This window comes from Spermophilus citellus (genome assembly GCF_964194105.1).
Source record: "Spermophilus citellus genome assembly, chromosome: 8".
Taxonomy (NCBI): domain Eukaryota; kingdom Metazoa; phylum Chordata; class Mammalia; order Rodentia; family Sciuridae; genus Spermophilus; species Spermophilus citellus.
The window spans coordinates 38,506,672-38,526,640 of NC_138189.1; the positions used below are offsets into that span (position 1 = coordinate 38,506,672).

General features: G+C 36.3%; 1 protein-coding gene across 1 annotated transcript in view; it reads right to left on the reverse strand.

Annotated features, from left to right (window-relative positions):
- CORIN (corin, serine peptidase) overlaps positions 1-19,969 on the reverse strand; it is a gene marked incomplete at its 3' end in the record, with an annotated part of 279,389 nt that overhangs the window by 161,353 nt on the left and 98,067 nt on the right. The window contains 1 exon segment of the mRNA XM_081304554.1: positions 4,072-4,253. Within this exon segment, the coding sequence (XP_081160680.1) occupies positions 4,072-4,253 (182 nt within the window).

Genomic DNA, 19,969 nt, shown 5'->3' on the forward strand with positions numbered 1-19,969 from the left:
GAAAGCATATGGAAATGGTAGGAGACCTTCAATGATACATAAAATTATAAGAGGCTATGAGGGGCAAGGGGGAGGGAAAAAAAGGGAGAGAATTGAATAACAGCAGGGGAGGTAGAGAGGGAAGATGGGAGGGGAGGGGAGGGGAGGGGGGATAGTAGGGGATAGGAAAGGTAGCAGAATACAACAGACACTAATATGGCATTATGTAAAAATGTGAATATGTAACAGATGTGATTCTGCAATCTATATTTGGGGTGAAAATGGGAGTTCAAAACACAATTTGAGTCTAATGTATGAAAGATGATATATCATGAGCTATGTAATGCTTTAAATAATCAATAAAAAAATTAAAAAAAAAAAGAAAAAAAAAAGAATGAATGGATAAAGAAAACATGGTGCATATACACAATGGAGCACCATTCAACCATAAAGAAAAAAAATCATATAATTTGCCATAAAATGAATGGAACTAGAGATCATAATGTTAAGTGAAATAAGTGAAATAAATCAGACTTAGACAAATAAAAAAAAAGAAGAGTTAAATTAGAGTTAAATTGTATTGAGTAATTTGAGTGAATAAAGCACCGAAAGGGGCAGAAGCATGTGGACATTTTTTATTTTTCCCCTCTACTGCATATGTTGCAATTTTGTCCCCTGGCAACAGACAATGACATGATTCTATATTTGGAAGATCTGAAAAATTCCACCAGAAAACTTCTAGAACTAATAAATGAATTCATCAAAGTATCAGGATATAAAATCAACACTCATAAATCAAACACATTCCTTATATATCAGTGATGAAACTATGAAAGAGAAATGAGGAAAACTACCCCTATTCACCATAACCTTAAAAAGAAAATACTTGGGAATCAATCTACCAAAAGAGGTGAAAGATCTTGACAATGAAAACTACAGAACACTAAAGAAAGATTGAAGAAGACCTTAGAAGATGGAAAGATCTCGACAATGAAAACTACAGAACACTAAAGAAAGATTGAAGAAGACCTTAGAAGATGGAAAGATCTCCTATGTTCTTGGATAGGCAGAATTAATATTGTCAAAATGGCCATTCTACGAAAAGCATTTTACAGATTTAATGCAATTCCTATTAAAATTCCAATGACATTCTGCATAAAAATAGAAAAAGCAGTCATGAAATTCATTTGGAAAAATAAGAGGCCCAGAATAGCCAACACAATCTTCAGCAAGAAAAGTAAAGCACAAACATCACAATACCAGACCTTAAATTATACTACAGAGCTTTAATAACAAAAGTGGCATGGTATTGGCACCAAAATAGACATGAAGACCAATGGTACAAAAATAGAAAACACAGAGACAAACTCACATGAATACAGTTAACTCATACTAGAAAAAGGGGCCATAAACATACAGTGGAGAAAAGAGCCTCTTCAACAAATGGTGCTGAGAAAACTGGAAATCTATATGTAGCAAAATGAAATTAAACCCCTATTTCTCACCCTACACAAAACTCAACTCAAAGTGGATCTAAGACCAAGCATTAGACTAGAGACCCTGAGCCTAACAAAAGAAAATGTAGGCCCAAATTTATATTATGTCAGCTTAGGAATCAAATTCTTCAACAAGACTCCAAAAGCACAAGAATTAAAATCAAGAATCAATAAATCAGATAGTATCAAACTAAAAACCATCTTCACAGCAAAGGAAACAATCAAGAGCATAAAGAGAGAGCCTACAGAATGGAGAAAATCTTTGCCATGCACACCTCAGATAGAGCATTAATCTCCGGGATTTATAGAGAACTCAAATAACTTAACACACACACACACACCAAAAAAAAAAACCCAAAACAAAAATAAACAAAAAACCAAATAACCCAATCAATAAATGGGCAAAGGAACTGAATAGGCACTTCGTAGTAACATCCGTCAACAAATATATGAAAAAATGTTCAAATCTCTAGCAACTAGAGAAATGCAAATCAAAACTACACTGAGATTTCATCTCACTCCAGTCAGAATGGCAATTATCAAAAATAAAGTAACAACAAATGTTGGTGAGGATTTCGGGGAAAAGGCTCACTCATACATTACTGGTGGAACTGCAAATTGATGCAGCCAATATTCAAAGCAGTATGGAGATTCCTCAGAAAACCTGGAATGGAACCACCATCTGACCCAGCTATCCCACTCCTTGGTTTAAATACAAAGGACTAAAAATCAGCATTTGCCAGTAAATGAATGGAGCTTGAGAATATCATGCTAAGCAAAATAAACCAATCCCCAAAAAACAAAGGCTGAGTGTTCTCTCTGATATGAGGATGCTAACACAAAACGAAGATGCTAATACACAATAAGGTATAGGGAAGAATAGAAGAAGTACTTTGGATTAGATAAAGGAGAATGAAGTAAAGGAGCTGGGATGGGAATAGGAAAAACAGTCAAATGAATCAGATATAACTTTCCTATGTTCATATATGAATGCATTACCAGTGTAACTCCATATCACGCACAAGCAAAAGAATGGGAAGTTATACTCCATGTACGTATAGTATGTCAAAATACATTCTATTCTTATGTGTAACTAAAAAAAAAGGTAAAATTTAAAAAAAAATAAGACTTCAATTCCAATAGACTTGAGAGGGCTGGAACATCTCAAGTTCCAGCAATGGTTGGGACATCTTTATAATACATACATCCAATGATGTTGATCAATTTTTCATCACTACAATGCTTGAGATGAACAATTTAAAGGGAGAAAAGTTTATTTTGGTTCATGATTTCAGAGGTGCCAGACCATGGCTGATTGGTCCCATTGCTTTGGGCCTGTGGTGAGGCAGAACATCATGGCAGAAACTCACGGGCAAGGAGGCTCCAGCCAAGAGGCAAAGAAAGAAAGAGAGAAGGGGCCAAGAGCCCTCTCAAGGGCACACCTCTAGTGACCCAGCCCCACCAAGCCCCACTTCCCAAAGGTTCTACCACCTCTCAATATCACAAAAGGCTGACAGCTAAACCTTTAGCACAAGGGTCCTTGGGGACACTTAAGATCCAAACCATAACAATGTGTATATCCAGTATGTATACAAAACCATAATAAAAATATGAGAAATGGACAAAATATTTCTAGAAACATATCAAAAAAGGATATTCAAATATAGGTGGGTTAGGGAATAACCAAGGTGCTTTGGTTTAGAAAAGGGGGAGTAAAAGGAGGAGAGGGGGAAATGGAGGTAGGAAGGCAAAATAAATAGGACTTATTGCCCTATGTGCATATATAACCAGTGTAACTCTATATCATGGACAGCCAGAAGAATGAGAAGTTATACTCCATTTATGTATGATATGTCAAAATGCATTCTACTGTCATGTATGACTAATTAGAACAAATTAAAAAATAGCCAAAAGATTTTCAAAATGTGATCAAAGTCATCAGGAAAATACAACTTAAAACCACAGAGATACCATTAATATTCCCACCAGAATTATTAAAATGAAAAAGACTGACAATGCCAAAGGTCAGGAAGAATGTGGAACAACTGCAGTTTCATACATAGATGTTAAATGACCATTTTTAAAACTTTTTTGCTAAACAAATACATAACCATGTTCAGACACGTTATGAGAATATTAATAGCATTACTATACACAATAGCTGAAAACTTAAAATGAATGTCCACCAAGAGCAGAACATAGAAATATATTTTTATATAATAATATATTAGAATAATACATAACAATGAAAATGAATTAACCTCAAGATGAAAACATAATAAATTTCTCAAAATAATGCTAAGCAAATGCAGTCAGATACAGAAATGTTTTATACTCTATGATTTCATTTATATGAAGTTCAGAAAAACAAAATTACCCAAAGTGATTAAAGTCAGGATAGAGATTTCTTTGGAGAAGATGAAACATTTGGGGTGGGCCTGAAGGAGTTTCTTGGGTGCTACTAAGAACCTGCTTCTCGATCTGGGATCTGGTCACTATGTTAAAATGATTGGCCTACAAAGTTATTTGCATACATCCTGTATGAATGGTATACCCAAATTAAAATGTAAAAATGAAATGAAACACAGACACCTACATTGCTTTCCATTCTCTTGCTGTGGGGAGAAGCAAATCCGGCTGATGTTGCTGCTTTCAGTTTGGTTTTTAAACTGGGAGCATTTGAGAAAATTGGGCCAGGAGGAGTTCACCATCCCCAGGACAGACTCACAGCCTTCCTTTGCAGCCTCACAGAAAGATCTACAGGGCAGGAGGCCACGCCTAGAAGAAAAGAAAATGGTGAAAATGAATATTTTACTAAAATACTCCTCAAAAAAATATCAATGTTAGCAACTTGTGCTGTAATGTTATTTGAACTTATATTTCCTACAGTCAGCAACTTAAATTTCTGCATCCAGACCTATGGCAATGATTTCAGTTATCATATTATCTGGATTCTAGAAAAATAATGTATTCCCTAACACATCATCTACCTATTCTTGTGGTAGTAGATAGTAGTAGGTAATCATTTATCTCAAATGATTATTTTTAAATTTTCTCTGCTAAAATACACTGACAGTCAAAAAAAAAAAAGATTTCTACTTGATATCAAAAGGAAAAATTTAACAGGGGAATGAAGGCCTCGAAATTGCAAAAGCAGAAGTAGGTCACAAAATAGGGTTACTCTTGTTTCTTTTACTTCCCTTTGAGAAATTCAAAATATCACTAAGAGATACACAAAGAAAAGTTGTTCTTAACTTCCCCCAGCCTCCCTAGAAAAGAAACATTACACAAAGTGGCAACTCAGGAGACCTTGCACAGTTATTCATTTATCTTTTCAGATTTTTATTTTGTCTTCTGCAGATAGAAAAGTACAAACAATTATCTGTTAATGGTAAGAATAATGATGTCCCTGGAGCTTGTCTTTATTCACCTAAGATGCAATCAAACCGCCCAGACCCACAGCTCTGTGGATGGAAAGTTGGATGCTAACAAGGCCAAGCCATGAACTGTTTCCTTTCAGATGCAGGTGGATTGCTCTACCTTACAGTTGGAGGGTGCATCTTTTTGTCCTTGCTGGTCATCAGCCAAGGTCATTTCAATGGATTTTAAGGAAACTGGGGGGGGGGACATATATGTCAGTCAAATCAAAGCACACACTTCACAAATGTGGACATGATATCACAGCATCATACAATATTAAATGTGTAGGAAACCTTAAACAACACCTCATTCAATTCCCCCATTTTATAAGCACAGGCACTGTAGAATTTGGGATGTACTCAAGGTCACACAGCTCCTAACAGCAGCTTCCTAAGCAGAAGTAGGAAAGATCCCAGGTGTTTGAACATTCAGGCCATGCTCTACCTACTCTCCCATATCATCTGTTCTCAAATAAAGGCCTAATAATTGGATTTCAAAAAACTCCTTGATCAAACAAGCTCATATATAACACACCATTCTTACTTCTATAGATTACAGTAACACAATGGGTATGCCAGCCATTGAGATAAAATGGAACAGAAAAGTCAAAGAATCTTGAGGGAGGGAAAGACCTTGTTAAATATAAAAATGTAGAAAATGAATTATCAACAATTACATTCTAATAAAAAAATGTTTTTGAATTTCAGAATATCATGTTAGAAATTGAGCATATTTTAGAATCCTGACACAAAATTACCTACATACCTTAATATGTAGCCAAATTTGATAGTGAAGGTTGGGAAAAGAAGTTTTACACCAGAAAGAATTACTTTTAGTAAATGAAATATGAATTGTTCCAGGCCAGTATCGTGGTATAAAAAGACACATGATTGCTGTTCAGAAAATATATTAGATACTTACAGAAATAAGAAAGTATCATTTAAATAACACCGTTTTAAAATATCTCCTTCGCTACATTTTATTCCAGAGAAGTTAGACTATATTTTGAAAAACAAAACTGGGGCACATAGTTAAGGAATGTGGAGAACATAGATCATTAGGCATTTGCTTACACTTTTAGGCACCTTTCTCAGGGTTTCACAAGCATTAATTTGTGTATTTCTCACAACAGCCTTATATGAGAGGTGTTATTACTATTATTTCTAATATACAGATAAGGAAACAAGCATAGGAAAAATAAGAAACTTGTCCTACTGAGTAATGAATGGCAAATCCAAGATTAGAACCCAGGCAGATTGACCCAAGGACCCATTCAGTTAACTTACTATAGGCACGTTCTTCATGAATAGATGTTTCAATAATACCACTCAAGGTTAATGTATTTTCCCATTGCACAGCTACATACAGGGTGGATGGGATCTCAATTCATTTGACAAAAGCATAGTACACCTGCAGTGAAATGTTGTATTTTTAAAGCGGCCAAGGAAGACAAAGAGAGGTTTCCACTTTCTTATCTAGGTATGAGACAGCCCACAGATGACTTGTCTTTGGTAAGCTCCTTTTGTCTTCTCATCCTAGCCAGGGTCCTAGTGTCCTGATGCCATCCTGACCACCCTGACTCCAGCACCCCACCCAGAAAACCACATCCACCAGAGGACTTAGAACATATTCTTCCCTTCCTGCAATCAAAACTGCATTCCCCACTGTAGAAGATCTTAAGTAGGCTTTCAAATAAGAGATGGGGGAAAAAACAGAGTATTACACAAAAATAGATGGACACTTACTTTTCTGGCAATTTTTGCATCTTTAAAGGAAGACTGCTTGCTAGCACAAAGCAGTCTTTGATGAAATTTCAGGCACCATTGGAAATTGAATAAAAATATTATCTAACATTTTTTGAAGGTGTGGAAGATTACTACAAATGACCTCTCCCAAGCAGTTCCCAGGCCTTTTCTCACTTCTGAAGCTGCTGTTTTTTGTTTTTTTTAAATCATTCCACATCTTTTTTTCAGAATCTTTCCAGGACAACACCAATGAAGTTTGATACAGGGGCCTAGCAGAACTGTTTCCATTTTCTAAAGTTAGGTTTTTTAATTCAGAAACTAACACGTTCTCATTGTTACCATGGTCATTTTTTTCTAAGTCTACCACCTATAACCTTCACATGGCCACCTCTCCACTGTCTGATCTTGGGCCAACAGTTCAGTCCTGCCAAGACTCAGCTTCTTCTTTTGAAAAGTGAGGGTTCTAGAAAATCTGAAGTTTGTACCATTTTTCATAATCCTTTTGCCACAGACATTCTGTAAATCAAGATTCACTCTTTAATGCAATACTTCTCAGAGGAGCACTGATAATCCCACCAGCCTTGCTAAATTTCAAAAGTAATAAGCGTTTTTCTCAGGATTTGTTATGGGAATATATAGAGACATTAAAATACCATTAGACCCTTCAATCTAAAAATAGAACCTAAGAAAAATGTCTAGAGTGTTTCAAAATAGCTCTCTAAAGAGTTCTAACCATCCAAGAGCCATAATCTTTAAATTGCTGGACCAGGACGTGTGACATAGTGATATAATATTAATAACTAGCTGCCCTTTTAAACAGTAAGCAAAACGAGGAGCCATTTGTTCTTGCTTTGCATCAAATTCCACTGCCTATGAAGGGTTGAAGAATTTTGCTTTTCATCACATGGAACAGTGTGGTGAGACAGGCCACACTATTTTGGAATATAAGTATCTATATCCAAGCAACAAGTAGACTGACAAATGAAAAACAGTGCTCATCACAAGGGAGGATCCACTTTGGCTATCAGAATTACTATTTTAGAAATGGTGATTATTTTAAATTGATGTGTGAAGTATATCTGGTATTGTGCAAAAGTCCTTGACACATTTCAAATAAAATTAAAGAGGAAAGCTCTTATACTACTTCTATAATTATTTGTTGAAACATTCAATAAAAAAATAAATAATGCTATTATATGGTGATAATGAGATTTTTATGGTGTTTTCACTAGAAACGATATTCTAAAGTGATCCCTACCAAAAATTTATCCATTTTACCTCCAAAACTTTTAGAGAATTTATTTAAATTTTCTTAAAAAAATTTAACAAAATTTTTACAAATTTTGTTATAGTGTATATCCATAATGGGTTTTTATCTACAAAAAAGTTCTGATAAGGACATAAACTTAAAATTACTGAATAAGCTACAGCCACAGAATTAAGTTTATATGGCTAACAGATTATTAAATTGTATAGATCACATCTTTTATAACTGTTAATTTGAATGACTTTTATACTTAGAAGTTATGAAAATGGTACATAAATTTTGCATATATCCTTCATCCTGGTTTCCATAATTTACTTATCTTACATAGCTACAATATTATTAGAACCAGGAAATTAATATTGCTAATAATACCTTTAACTAAACTAAAGGCCCTATTCAAATACCACCAAAAAAGATACCACATTGCATTTAGTTGTCAATTTTTACTTTTGTTTAACTAGCCTTTAAATATATTAGGAGAGCGCAGGATTTAAATACATTAGGAGAGCTCTTCATCCATAGGGTAGGAGGAGACAGAACTTTGCAGCAGGCACATTCTGAGATGGTTACCAATCATCTCTGCCTCCTGGCATTCTTGCCCTGTGTCAGTCTCTCCTCTTAAATGTGTGAGCCTGGTCATTTGCTTCCACCATGGAAGGTAATGGGATATCAATTCCATTATTAGGCCACATAAGACTGTGACTTCCATCTTGCTAGCTAGCATACCCTCTTCCATACTAGTTTTGATAAAGCAAGTTACCATATTAGGGAGGCCCATATGGCAAGGATGGGAGGGTGAACTCAGTCCAACTGCCAGCTAGGCACTAAGGCCCTCAGTCCAACAGTCCTTGAAAAACTGAACACACTCCAACACTCCCATGATCTTGGAAGTGGATACTTCCCCAGTCAAGCCTTCAGATAAGACACCAGCCTGGCCAAGACCTTAATTACACCCTTGTGACCGACTCTAAAGGAGAGAATTCAGCTAAGCCACTCTCAACTTCCTGATTCATAGAAAGGGTGAGGTAAAGATGCGTGTTGTTCTAAGCTGCTAAGAGTGTGATAATGTATTCCCCGGCAATGGGTAACGGTACACTTCAACACATCACTTTGTCAGAGGCAAGCTACTGAGTTGGCTGTGCTATTCATTGATGAGAATCATGCCATCATTTTTTTAAAATACATTCCTAAATTTGTCTTTGTTAGGCTGAGCTGTTCAGTGAACAATGCTCACAAAGTCAGAAGTCACAGGCAGCTCCCAGAGCTGGGGCCCTTATTTAGCCATAAAGAGAACGTTAATGCTGGAAGAGTCTTGCAAGATCATCTGCTCCCATTTCCCCTTTTACACTGTGAAGAAACTGAAACCTAAGAGGGAGATCTCACAGCCAAACACTAGGATACTAGTCCAGTACTCCAAAATATCTTGCCTAGTTGGCCTCCTCACACAAGAACCACAGAACACACAGGGACATCAATCCACAAGTGAGCCTGAATTCATCACCATTGCTAGAAAAGACACACACACACACACACACACACACACACACACACACACGGTTTTACCTCCCTATTATGGGCCAAGAGCATCAGGTTCTATGTGAGCACATTCTGGTGATTGAAAGAGACCTTGTAAGATGTTAGACTTAGGATACAAGAAATCAGGGTATTTATAGATCACATTGGTCAGAAACTCCAACAACCAGGACTGTACCCTTGTGAACTACTCTAAAGCAGAGGATTCAGCTAAGTTCTATCTTTTGTTCATTTTCCCAACTTGTTGAAGACACTGATATCATCCAGGCATGGTGGTGCATGACAGTAATCCAAGCGACTCAGGAGACTAAGGCAGGAAGATTGCAAATTTGATGCTAGCCTGGGGAACTTATTGAGACCCTGTGTCAAAATAAGAATAAAGTGTGCTGGGAATGCTCAGTGGTAGAGCACCCCTGGGTTCAATCCTTAGTACCACAAAGAGAAAGAGAGAAAACAAGAAAGAGCAAAGAAGGAAGAAGGAGGAGGAGGAAGAGATAATGGAGAGAAGAAAAGGAGGGAGAGAGAGAATAAAAGAGAAGAAGGAAAGGGAAGGAAAAAAGGAAAAAAAAAAAAAAACGATGACACTCCCAAGCTCTACACGTTGTTGGCAAGACCTTATCTCCCACCAATATAAGCTCCATGAGGCCAAAGATTCTTGTCTATTTTGCTTCAAACTGTATCCCTAGACTGCAGAGTCAGCACTCCATAAACACTTATATAGAAATAAATGAGCAACCTATAGAGGTTTACTTGGTTCCCTGCTTGGGATAAAGCTTTCAATAGCAAAGTTGGGAGGAGAACCATCACCACGTAGGTCCCAATCTTGTGGGTTGTACCAGAGCTTACACTGCCCCTGCCCAGGGACCCCATCTCCTTCAGGTCAGCAAACTTTACCTGTACTTATTCAATCTTTAAATCATTTCCACATGAGAAGAAAATGTCAGTAAAACTGTTATGGATGAGGGCTGGGGTTGTGGCTCAGTGGTAGAGCACTTGCCTCACATGTGTGAGACACTGGGTTCGATTCTCAGCACCACATATAAATAAATGAATAAAATAAAGGTCCATCAACAACTAAAAAAATAATTTTTTTAATTGCTATGGATGAAAACCCTACAGATTAATTATCTTGTTTATATGCCAATTGTAGGATGTCCCACTTAAAACAGAGAAATTCTAGAAACTACCAACAGAGAAACACAGATTGAATTAGGGCAGACGTGAATAACATTAAGCCACACAACCCCGAAAGGGTATATAAAATTGCATACCCTCTAACCAGCATAATGCTGATTCTCATTATTTTTTGGCATACTCACCAGGGCCCATGGGATAGGGAATTAACAAATCACAAAGGAAACTTGAAATTGTTATTTTTTGCAGCTGTTTTGATTTTTGCCCATCATAAAAGGATGCCATAAATATGGATCTCCGAATGAATTGAATCACAAGTATTATTTCTAAAATCTAGTCACATCCATATAATACCAATGAATTATTGAGTAGAAATATAAACAAACCACTCCACTGAACTTGACAAATATATGTGCTTGAGACACTGTCAGAACACATGACAAGGCATTTTCAGCAAGATTCGATCTGTCCTGGACTGATTCTCTAGCTTTGCATATTTGTGAAATAAAAGCAATCTGAATTGTCTATATTACCTATAGGTTCATGAAAGGAAACCTCATCTATCATTGGATGTTCCATGTTCCAAGCAGATTAGCTTGCCAGTGTCGCTGAACACTCAGGTACTGGCACTGATAGGACTAAGAGGCTGCTGCCTCCAAATTAGCAGAGGCATTCAGAGAAGGAACCAGGAAATGACTTTCACAATATTGTTGGTAAAAGCAATACAGTTCAATTTTTTTCTTTTACTTCTGACCTATACATTTTTAAATTATGATTATTAAAAAATCACTCTATAATGTTTCCATTTATCCCCAAATATAACACAATAAAGTTTTTGAGAAATAGTTAAATCCTTAGTAAAATATATTATCAGTGTATAATTATTATCTATTTAGAAAAAGATTAAAATAAGTTTATACTGACTTTATATAACTAATAAATTCTCAAAAAAATTTGTTTTCAAATTCAATTTTCCAATTGGTCTTTAAGATGATTTCAGGGTTGCGATTTATATAGTAGATTGTCACCGGCGGTGTTATGAACTAATTAAGGACACAGTAAGTCTTCCAAAATTACCTGAAAAACAAATGTGTGTATGTGTGTTTTTTTACTATAACATTATTAAGAAAGTTCCACTCAAAATGATGTGGCAATATAACATGTGAAGTAGTAGAAATCTGATGATAAGAAAGAGGCTTTATAGTGTTCAGATAACAAACAGTTATTTTTTAGACATAATCCCAATAACAACTTTGGTGCCCATCTTGACCATTCTCCTGGAGGTCATCTCAGTCTAGCTTCCTAAAATAATGAGGCCAAAACAGGGAAACACTATTATGATGCATTTGAAATGACAGGAAAAAAATTTCAAACCACTAAATTATAATATGATTGACATATAAAAAGCTGTGTATATTCAATGTATGCAACTCAACAAATTATTGGTATACCCCTGTGAAACCATCACCACCATCAAAGCCATAAACACATCTCAAAGTTTCCTCTTGCCTCCTTTACCAGAATTAGCATGTGCGTCTTTATGTGTATATGCATGTGTTAAGAACTCAATATAGAAAAATGTCATTGCAACTTCAAATAATGGGGCCAAGATTTGTTCTTACCAGGGAAACCTGTTACTTTCGTAAAGAAGTCTAGGGTGATTATAAGAAATGAACCTTCCCAAAATGAAATTTTAAATATCTCTTATTTCTTTTAACATTGTTTTTCTTTCTCTACTGGTGGCTGAAGCAAAATATGTCTTTAGCTTTTATTTACCTACTTAAAACTTTAAAAGAAAATACTTAAAAGATGAACATAGGGTAAATAGAAGAAATCAACACAGAAGAATGCCAATCTTGACCTTTATCCAGGTTTTAGAAACAAAATTCACAGAATTAATTGTGAGAAGCAGGATGACACGGGGCAGAATTTAATATGTGGAGTTAACAGTTCTACTATAAATTGTTTAACTTGGAGCAAGGGTCAAACCACCCAAGACACATACCATGCAAGTAGATGATTTAGCACCTTCCTGAGGTAATATACTTTAAATATCCGTTTAACATTTATTAAGGTAAGAATCTGAAATTACTATCCAGAGAAATAGGGCTATGGGTAGCAGAGTTCCAATTTGCCACTTCCCACTTAGGAAAGCTGACGTCCTATAGTTAAGTCAGCCCATCTTTTCTGAGGACAATTAGGTGACCACATGTTGTTACTGGATACTGTTACGTGATTCCTCATAAAAAATCCAAGTGGATTCTCTCGTAATTAAGCAAACATAAAAATGTCCCTGAAAAAAGTTATGAATAATTTAATTTCATTCACCTTGTTTCATAAATTTTTAGATCCCCTTCTTTGTTAGTGCCAGTATGAATGGCCTTAAGTCAATGGGAAAAACCTATCACAGGATGCTGGATTCCTTACCTGCCCAGTCTCTCCAGTAAGTTCTCATCAGTCATTTTAAATTGCTCCAGTGATAGCAAACACACCATTTCCTGAGACTGTTATTATATTTTATATTTATATAACTTTACTATTCTTAAAATTCTTCCTTTGGCTAAGTTGGAATATACTGCTCAATGACTTTCAAATAGTGATTCTATCTTTGCCCTGTAGTAGAATAGAGAAAGTGGGGTTCCTCTTCCATGCCATGGCTCAGTAATATTTGAAGATGGCCATGGTGCACCCTCTGAGGTTCACTCTCACTTCCCTCAACTATTATTCTGCACATGAACAGATTCTCAATCACCACCCTGGTCATTGTCTTCTAGCTCTTCTATCACATTCTGTTTGGCTCTTTATGTCACTTGAAGATTTTCAACTGAAGTTGACCCAGAGTCTTTTTAACTAAGTGCATGTGGGACAACATTAAAATGAAAGCTCAAAACCACCAAGCCAATCCTCCAGCACCACCTAAATGTATCCTCAACTTTTAGGTCCTGGATTTCAACAGTGATGGAGATGTGCAAGTTAATTTTAGCTCTTTGTTCTGTCAAATGAAGCTTATTCCGAAGGAAGCTAAGTCATCTCTGGAAATAACTCTCAAGTCACTGTAAAATTTCAATTCTGTTAATACATATATAAAGTTTGATTTATGTTTACATTTTCAGGAACGTACTAATTATACAAAAATATGTACAATTGTAGTCAGCATATTGTGAACTCCCATTAACCTAGACATTGAGGAGGACTCCCTCATCCAAGCATACATTTACTTATCCCTTGCATTCCAAATATGTATTCAGCATGTACTATATGTTGGGCACTGTTCTGAGCACTTACAACAATGTGCTAAAAAACGGTGGAGTTTTAAAATAGGATAGACCGTACATAGACAGGCAAAAAGGGATATCCCCATGCTGCCGTGAAAAGATAACAAGAAACTTACTAAGGGTGGTTAGAGAAGGTTTCTCTAGAGTGAGTATCTTTAATCCAAGGGCTTAGTGTGAAGGGAAAAGATTTTTCCAGGCAAAGGAAGTTGAAAAGAGATGAGTAGTTTTGAGAAATAGGAAGTGTGGCTGGAGCTGAGTCCCTAACACTAGAGAGGCAAGAAGGGCTTCAAACATCATAGCAGGGAGTTTAGCTTGAAGTCTATGTCTGGTAGAAAATCTCTGGAAGGATAGAGGCAATTTGTGTTTTTAAATGATCACTTTGGCAGCTAAGTAGATCAGGGATTAGAAAAGGGGGAAGAGGAGAGAAAAATGCAAATCTTATATCTCTAAAAGAGATAATAAAACTTAGACTCTTCCAGAAACACACATACAACCTTGGACAGCCATTTCAAAATTATGCATAACTACTTATGGAGAATTTGATATGTATGTGCCAGATAGTGTCATCAAGTGTGAGCCCTACAGATGTCATTCCATAGAATACCCACAGAGGAACCTAATGAAGTGTATGTAACTGTTCTCAATTTAGAAACAAGAAACTGAGGATCAGCAAGCATCCAGCACCCTGTAACAGGCCATTGGCAGAGCTCTGGTTTGAATGTGGCTTCATCTGCCGCCAAACTGTCAATTGCATTCTCTGCACTTGCCAGATTACATTCATTACTCTCCTATGAACATATATAATATACAATTTTGGTGAAAACATAGCACTTTTAAGGCTGTTCTTTGAGGAAACTCATTCAATCTTCAATGCAAACCTAGGTATTGAGTGAACCAAGGAAATGATCTTGTAGTTCCTAGGTTTGGGATATAACCTTCAATCTCTGGCTATCTGGCTAGCTAAAGAATTTTTATTTCACTGTCCTTTGTCTACTGTCTATTGTCCTTAAGAATTCCTCCTAAAGAGCTAGTGGCAATTCAGTATTCCCAAGGGCAAAAAAAAAAAAAAAAAAAAATCATAGCCAACATGTCAAGTTCCTAATTTAAAGCCATCATTTTATGATCCTGGAGCTTTTCTCTGTAAAATATGAATGGAGTGATGACAAATCAGCAGGGTTTCCTAAGAGTCCTGGAAACCAAGCCAGGAATGAGCACCCTCTCAGCTCTGATAAAATCACAAGCCCAGCATTTAAACAAAATGGGAAAAAGTAATGGGCACACATCAAAAGCGTGTGACTGCAATGCCTGCCTCCTTTTGCAAAGAGAGGCTTTACATGTACTCTGTGTGTCAAAAAGCCATCTCTATGCTCTGTTGTTATTCTTCAGGCTGAAAAATTGTCAATTTTTTCCCTAGGTACTAAATGCTGATTTTTTGTAATGTTTCATTTATTTACTCTATATGTATTAATTCTGAAGAAAAAAAACTTGCACATACAGTAAATTAAAATTTTAACTTTTGTAAGAACAATTACTTTCTTATACTAATTTTACTGGGTTTTTTTCATTTTTTTATTAGTTGCACATGACAATACAATGATCTTGACATGTCATACATTTGAATCCAAATGGGTATAATTTCTCATTTTTCTGAGTGTACAGGTTGCAGAATCACATTGGTTATACAGACATATATATACATACAGCAAAACTAGTGTCTATTTTATTCTGCTGCCCTTCCTATCCCTCCTCCCCCTCCTTATTCCCCCCTACTCTCCCCTCCCATACTTCTCTCTACCCAATCTAATGTGACACATTTCTTTTTTTTTCCCCTCACATCATCCTACATGTATTTTGTATAACAATGAGGGTGTCTTTCCATCTTCCGTGCAATTCCCCCTTCTCCCTCCCTTTCCCTCCTACCTCTCTTCCTTATCTAGAGGCAATTTTCTTCTCATGCTCTTCCTCCTTACCACATTTTGAGTCACCCCATTATATCAAAGAAGACATTCAGCATTTGTTTTTTAGGGATTAGCTAACTTCACTTAGCATAATCTGCTCTAATGCCATCCATTTCCCTGCAAATGCCATGATTTTGTTATTTTTTAGTGCTGAGTAATATTCCATTGTGTATAAATGCCACATTTTTTTATCCATTCATCTATTGAAGGGCATCTAGGTTGGTTCCACAGTCTAGCTATTGTGAATTGTGCTGCTCTGAACATTGATGTAGCGGTGTCCGTGTAGTATGCTCTTTTTAGGTCTTTTGGGTATAGTCCGAGAAGGGGAATAGCTGGGTCAAATGGTGGTTCCATTCCCAGCTTTCCAAGGAATCTCCATACTGATTTCCAAATTGGCTGCACCAATTTGCAGTCCCACCAGCAATGTAAAGTGTACCTTTTTCCCCACATCCTCGCCAGCACTTGTTATTGTTTGACTTCATAATTTCAAAATGAAATTGAATCCCTTTCTCTCACCATGCACAAAAGTTAACTCAAAATGGATCAAGGAGCTAGGAATCAAACCAGAGACTCTAATAGAAGAAAAAGTTGGCCCTAATTTCCATCTCATGGGGTTGGGCTCCAAATTCCTTAATAGGACACCTATAGCACAAGAGTTAAAATCAAGAATCAACAAATGGGACGTATTCAAACTAAAAAGTTTTTTCTCAGTAAGAGAAATAATAAGTGAGGTAAATAGGGAGCCTACATCCTGGGAACAAATTTTTACTCCTCACACTTCAGATAGAGCTCTAATCTCCAGAGTATACAAAGAACTCAAAAAAATTAAACAACAAAAAAACAAGTAATCCAATCAACAAATGGGCCAAGGATCTGAACAGACACTTCTCAGAGGAGGATATACAATCAATCAACAACTACATGAAAAAATGCTCACCATCTCTAGCAATCAGAGACATGCAAATTAAAACTACTCTAAGATACCATCTCACTCCAGTTAGAATGGCAGCCATTATGAAGTCAAACTTGCTGATATTTTTAAGCTATCCCTCCTAACCCATATATTTTTTATGGCCACCCAAATATTCATCAGTTAAATTTTTATATTTTGGGATAGAATTCATAGAATTCATATTATACTCCAATTAGCCTGGGTTATTTATTTATTAAATGTATTTATTAAAAGCAACAACAGTGTAAAGTAAAAACTGTTCAACATCATTGTTAGAATATATAATATAGCTAATGAGTATCTGAGGTCTCAAAGGAATTAGACATCCCACTATAGTCTTTTTAAATTAAATTCTAAATGTTATTAAGTAGCTATTTTCTCTAGCATGGAATATAAGCACCCTTCCATTATTTGAACAGTAGAAGAAGCTAATTAGTAAAATATGTAAAATTCAAAATAATGAAATATAAGAAAAATGTTTTACCTTGTAAGTATTTTCAACAATGCCTTTTACTTTTTTGAACTTATTGTGCTTATTAAATTAGGTTGCAGATCCCATGTGTGCAATATATGACAGCAGGAAGGAGTGGTTGAAAGTACAATTATAAAACTAAACATAATAAAAAATGTAATAATAAAAATGGGATAAGTCCCCAAAGGACACTTGAAAACTAACTGTAAATTATTATTCATTGTAACAGAAAATGAAAAACTCTTATATGAACCAGGTCAGGGGAAAAACAAATTTGGGGTACTAAAAGTGCCCTGAAAATTATGAGTAAAATTAAGAGATTGAACTATAATAGAAAGGATGATCAAAATGAATATAGAGACTTCTGAAAGCTGAAAGTACTCTCATCTTGCCTTATTTTTGAGCGTACAAATAATTTCACTTAAATCACTCTGAAATTAAGAAGTGAGAAAGTAAGAGAAATTAAGGCAGAGTGATTTAAGTGACATTATTTGAAATTTGGCAGAAATAGAACTAGAATCCAGTTCCATCGGCCTTTGGTATTCTAATTTCTTTTAAACCATATATTCTCCTACATTTTTGTAATCCTTTGATATTTACCATATATTCTGGATACATTTTTATGTTCCTCATTTCATTAATACTACATGTCCTGTTTAATACATCATCTTATAATTATTGCTGATTTTTTTTTTTTGGCAGTCTTGGGGATTGAGCCCAGCACCATTATAACAGCTATGTTCCCCACCCACTTTACTGAGCTCTTATTTAATCCTCATATTAATTTTGTAAAGTATAACTGTCATTTAATAGACAAGAAAGCTGTGACCATGATTTCATTTGCTTACTTTCTCAATCACTGCAGCATGTTGATTGGTGGCCCTCCAATAGATGCCATGCCCTAACTCCTGGAACCCGTGATTGTGGCCTTATTTGGAAAAGGGTCTTCACAGTTGTAGTTAAAGATCTTGAAACAAGGATGATCTTGGATTTTCCGGGTTGGCCCTAACGTCACTTATAAGGTTCAAAGTCAGAACAGAAGGAGACATAAACGCAGAGGCTATGTAAAGATGGAGGCAGATACTGAAGTGATATGATCACAAGTCAAAGAACTGAAGCCACCAGAAACTGGTAAAGAATAATTCTCCCCCAGAGCCCTAGGAAAGAGCAGATTTTGGACTCCTAGTCTCCAGAACTGTAAGGGGATAAATTTCTGTTGCTTGAGCTGTGCAGCTTGTAGTAATGTGTTACAGCAGCCCTGAGAAACCAATGCAATTTTCTTTTGTATTGCTATTGTCTCAGAACAGAAAGGGCCTCTTTACTGTCTTTCCATTTTGTGTTTTTGTTTATTTTTATTTTTTGTGATGCTGGTGATTGAACCCAGGTACGATACTAAGCAAAGGCTTTACTGCCGAGCCACATCCCTGGGCTGACCACCCCATATTTTAACTTATGAGAAAGACCTAACCATGTTTCTCTCTGTGTGTTCCATGAAGGCACCCTCTGCAGCCAGTTCCTTACCATGAAATGTTTCCCTGAATGATGTGTCTAATAATAGTTCTTTTCTTCTACAATTCAGAATCGCTGCTTTTATCCTCTCTCAAAGCAATGGCAACCCATGCTTTTTGCAGTTAAAATAATATATGCCTTTCCCCATTCCCAATATATTTTACACACTAATTAAATTAGTACAAATAACATGAAACCTATTTGCACTTGAAAATGCAACTTATTCTTATATTACTACTCTGAAAACTTCCTAACAATTTAATCCAGGAAATAATTGATGTTGTTCGTGAACATACATTTAACACATGCTGTGAACATTTTTTTTAAAACTATACTTGGTGTTTCAAATAGTCCATGGCTCCTTTTTATTGATTTATTCTGATTGAAAATTATTTCTTATCCTATTTAACATTATGCTGAATTATCTCTTTGTCCCTCCACATCTGTCTACTCTTCATACTCTCTATCCTGCAGAGGGTTCTCATGATGATAAGAATCATCCGGAATTTCACCCATACTTGACTTAGATTATTTCGATGATAAGATTTAGGACTTTGGAGTTTATGATATTTAAATTAGATTTTGGATCTTATCCACGGCACACAGATCAGTTGTGTCCCCTTCTGTCCTCTTGTTGAGCCTGAATTCAGTAGGTTAGAGGCACTGTCAGGAGAGAGAGGTCAGAGTATTTGTTCCTTCTTTTCTCTCCCTGCAGGACTGAAGGGCATTCAATGGCTGTGCTCCTCTGCCCAGGGACATCACCTGGACAGTTGGAGACCCCCAACCCTATGTGTTGACATTGTTTCGAGAGAGGATGCCTTTATGGCACACAGAGAGAGAAAACTTGGTAAGGCCTGTCTCGTAAGTTAAAATATGGGACGGTCAGCCCAGGGATGTGGCTCCGTGGTAAAGCATTTGCCTAGTATTCTCCCTGGGTTCAGTCACCAGCATCACAAAAATAAAAAGGTGCTGCTAGCCCTTTCTGCTCTTCCAGCCTTGGGTGGTGGAACTGCATCTCCCTATCAACAGAACCTGGTACTTCCTAGCACTGTTTATTCTATTTGTTCTGCCCACACTGCCACAGTCTTTTCAATAAACTCTTCTAGTGACCCCTTTGGGTGTGTTGTCTGTCTCCTGCCTGACCATCACTGCAACAGCATTTGAGTATCCTCTGACAGCATCAACCTACACACTGAATACATATTTCTCACTGAATAAGATTATTCTGG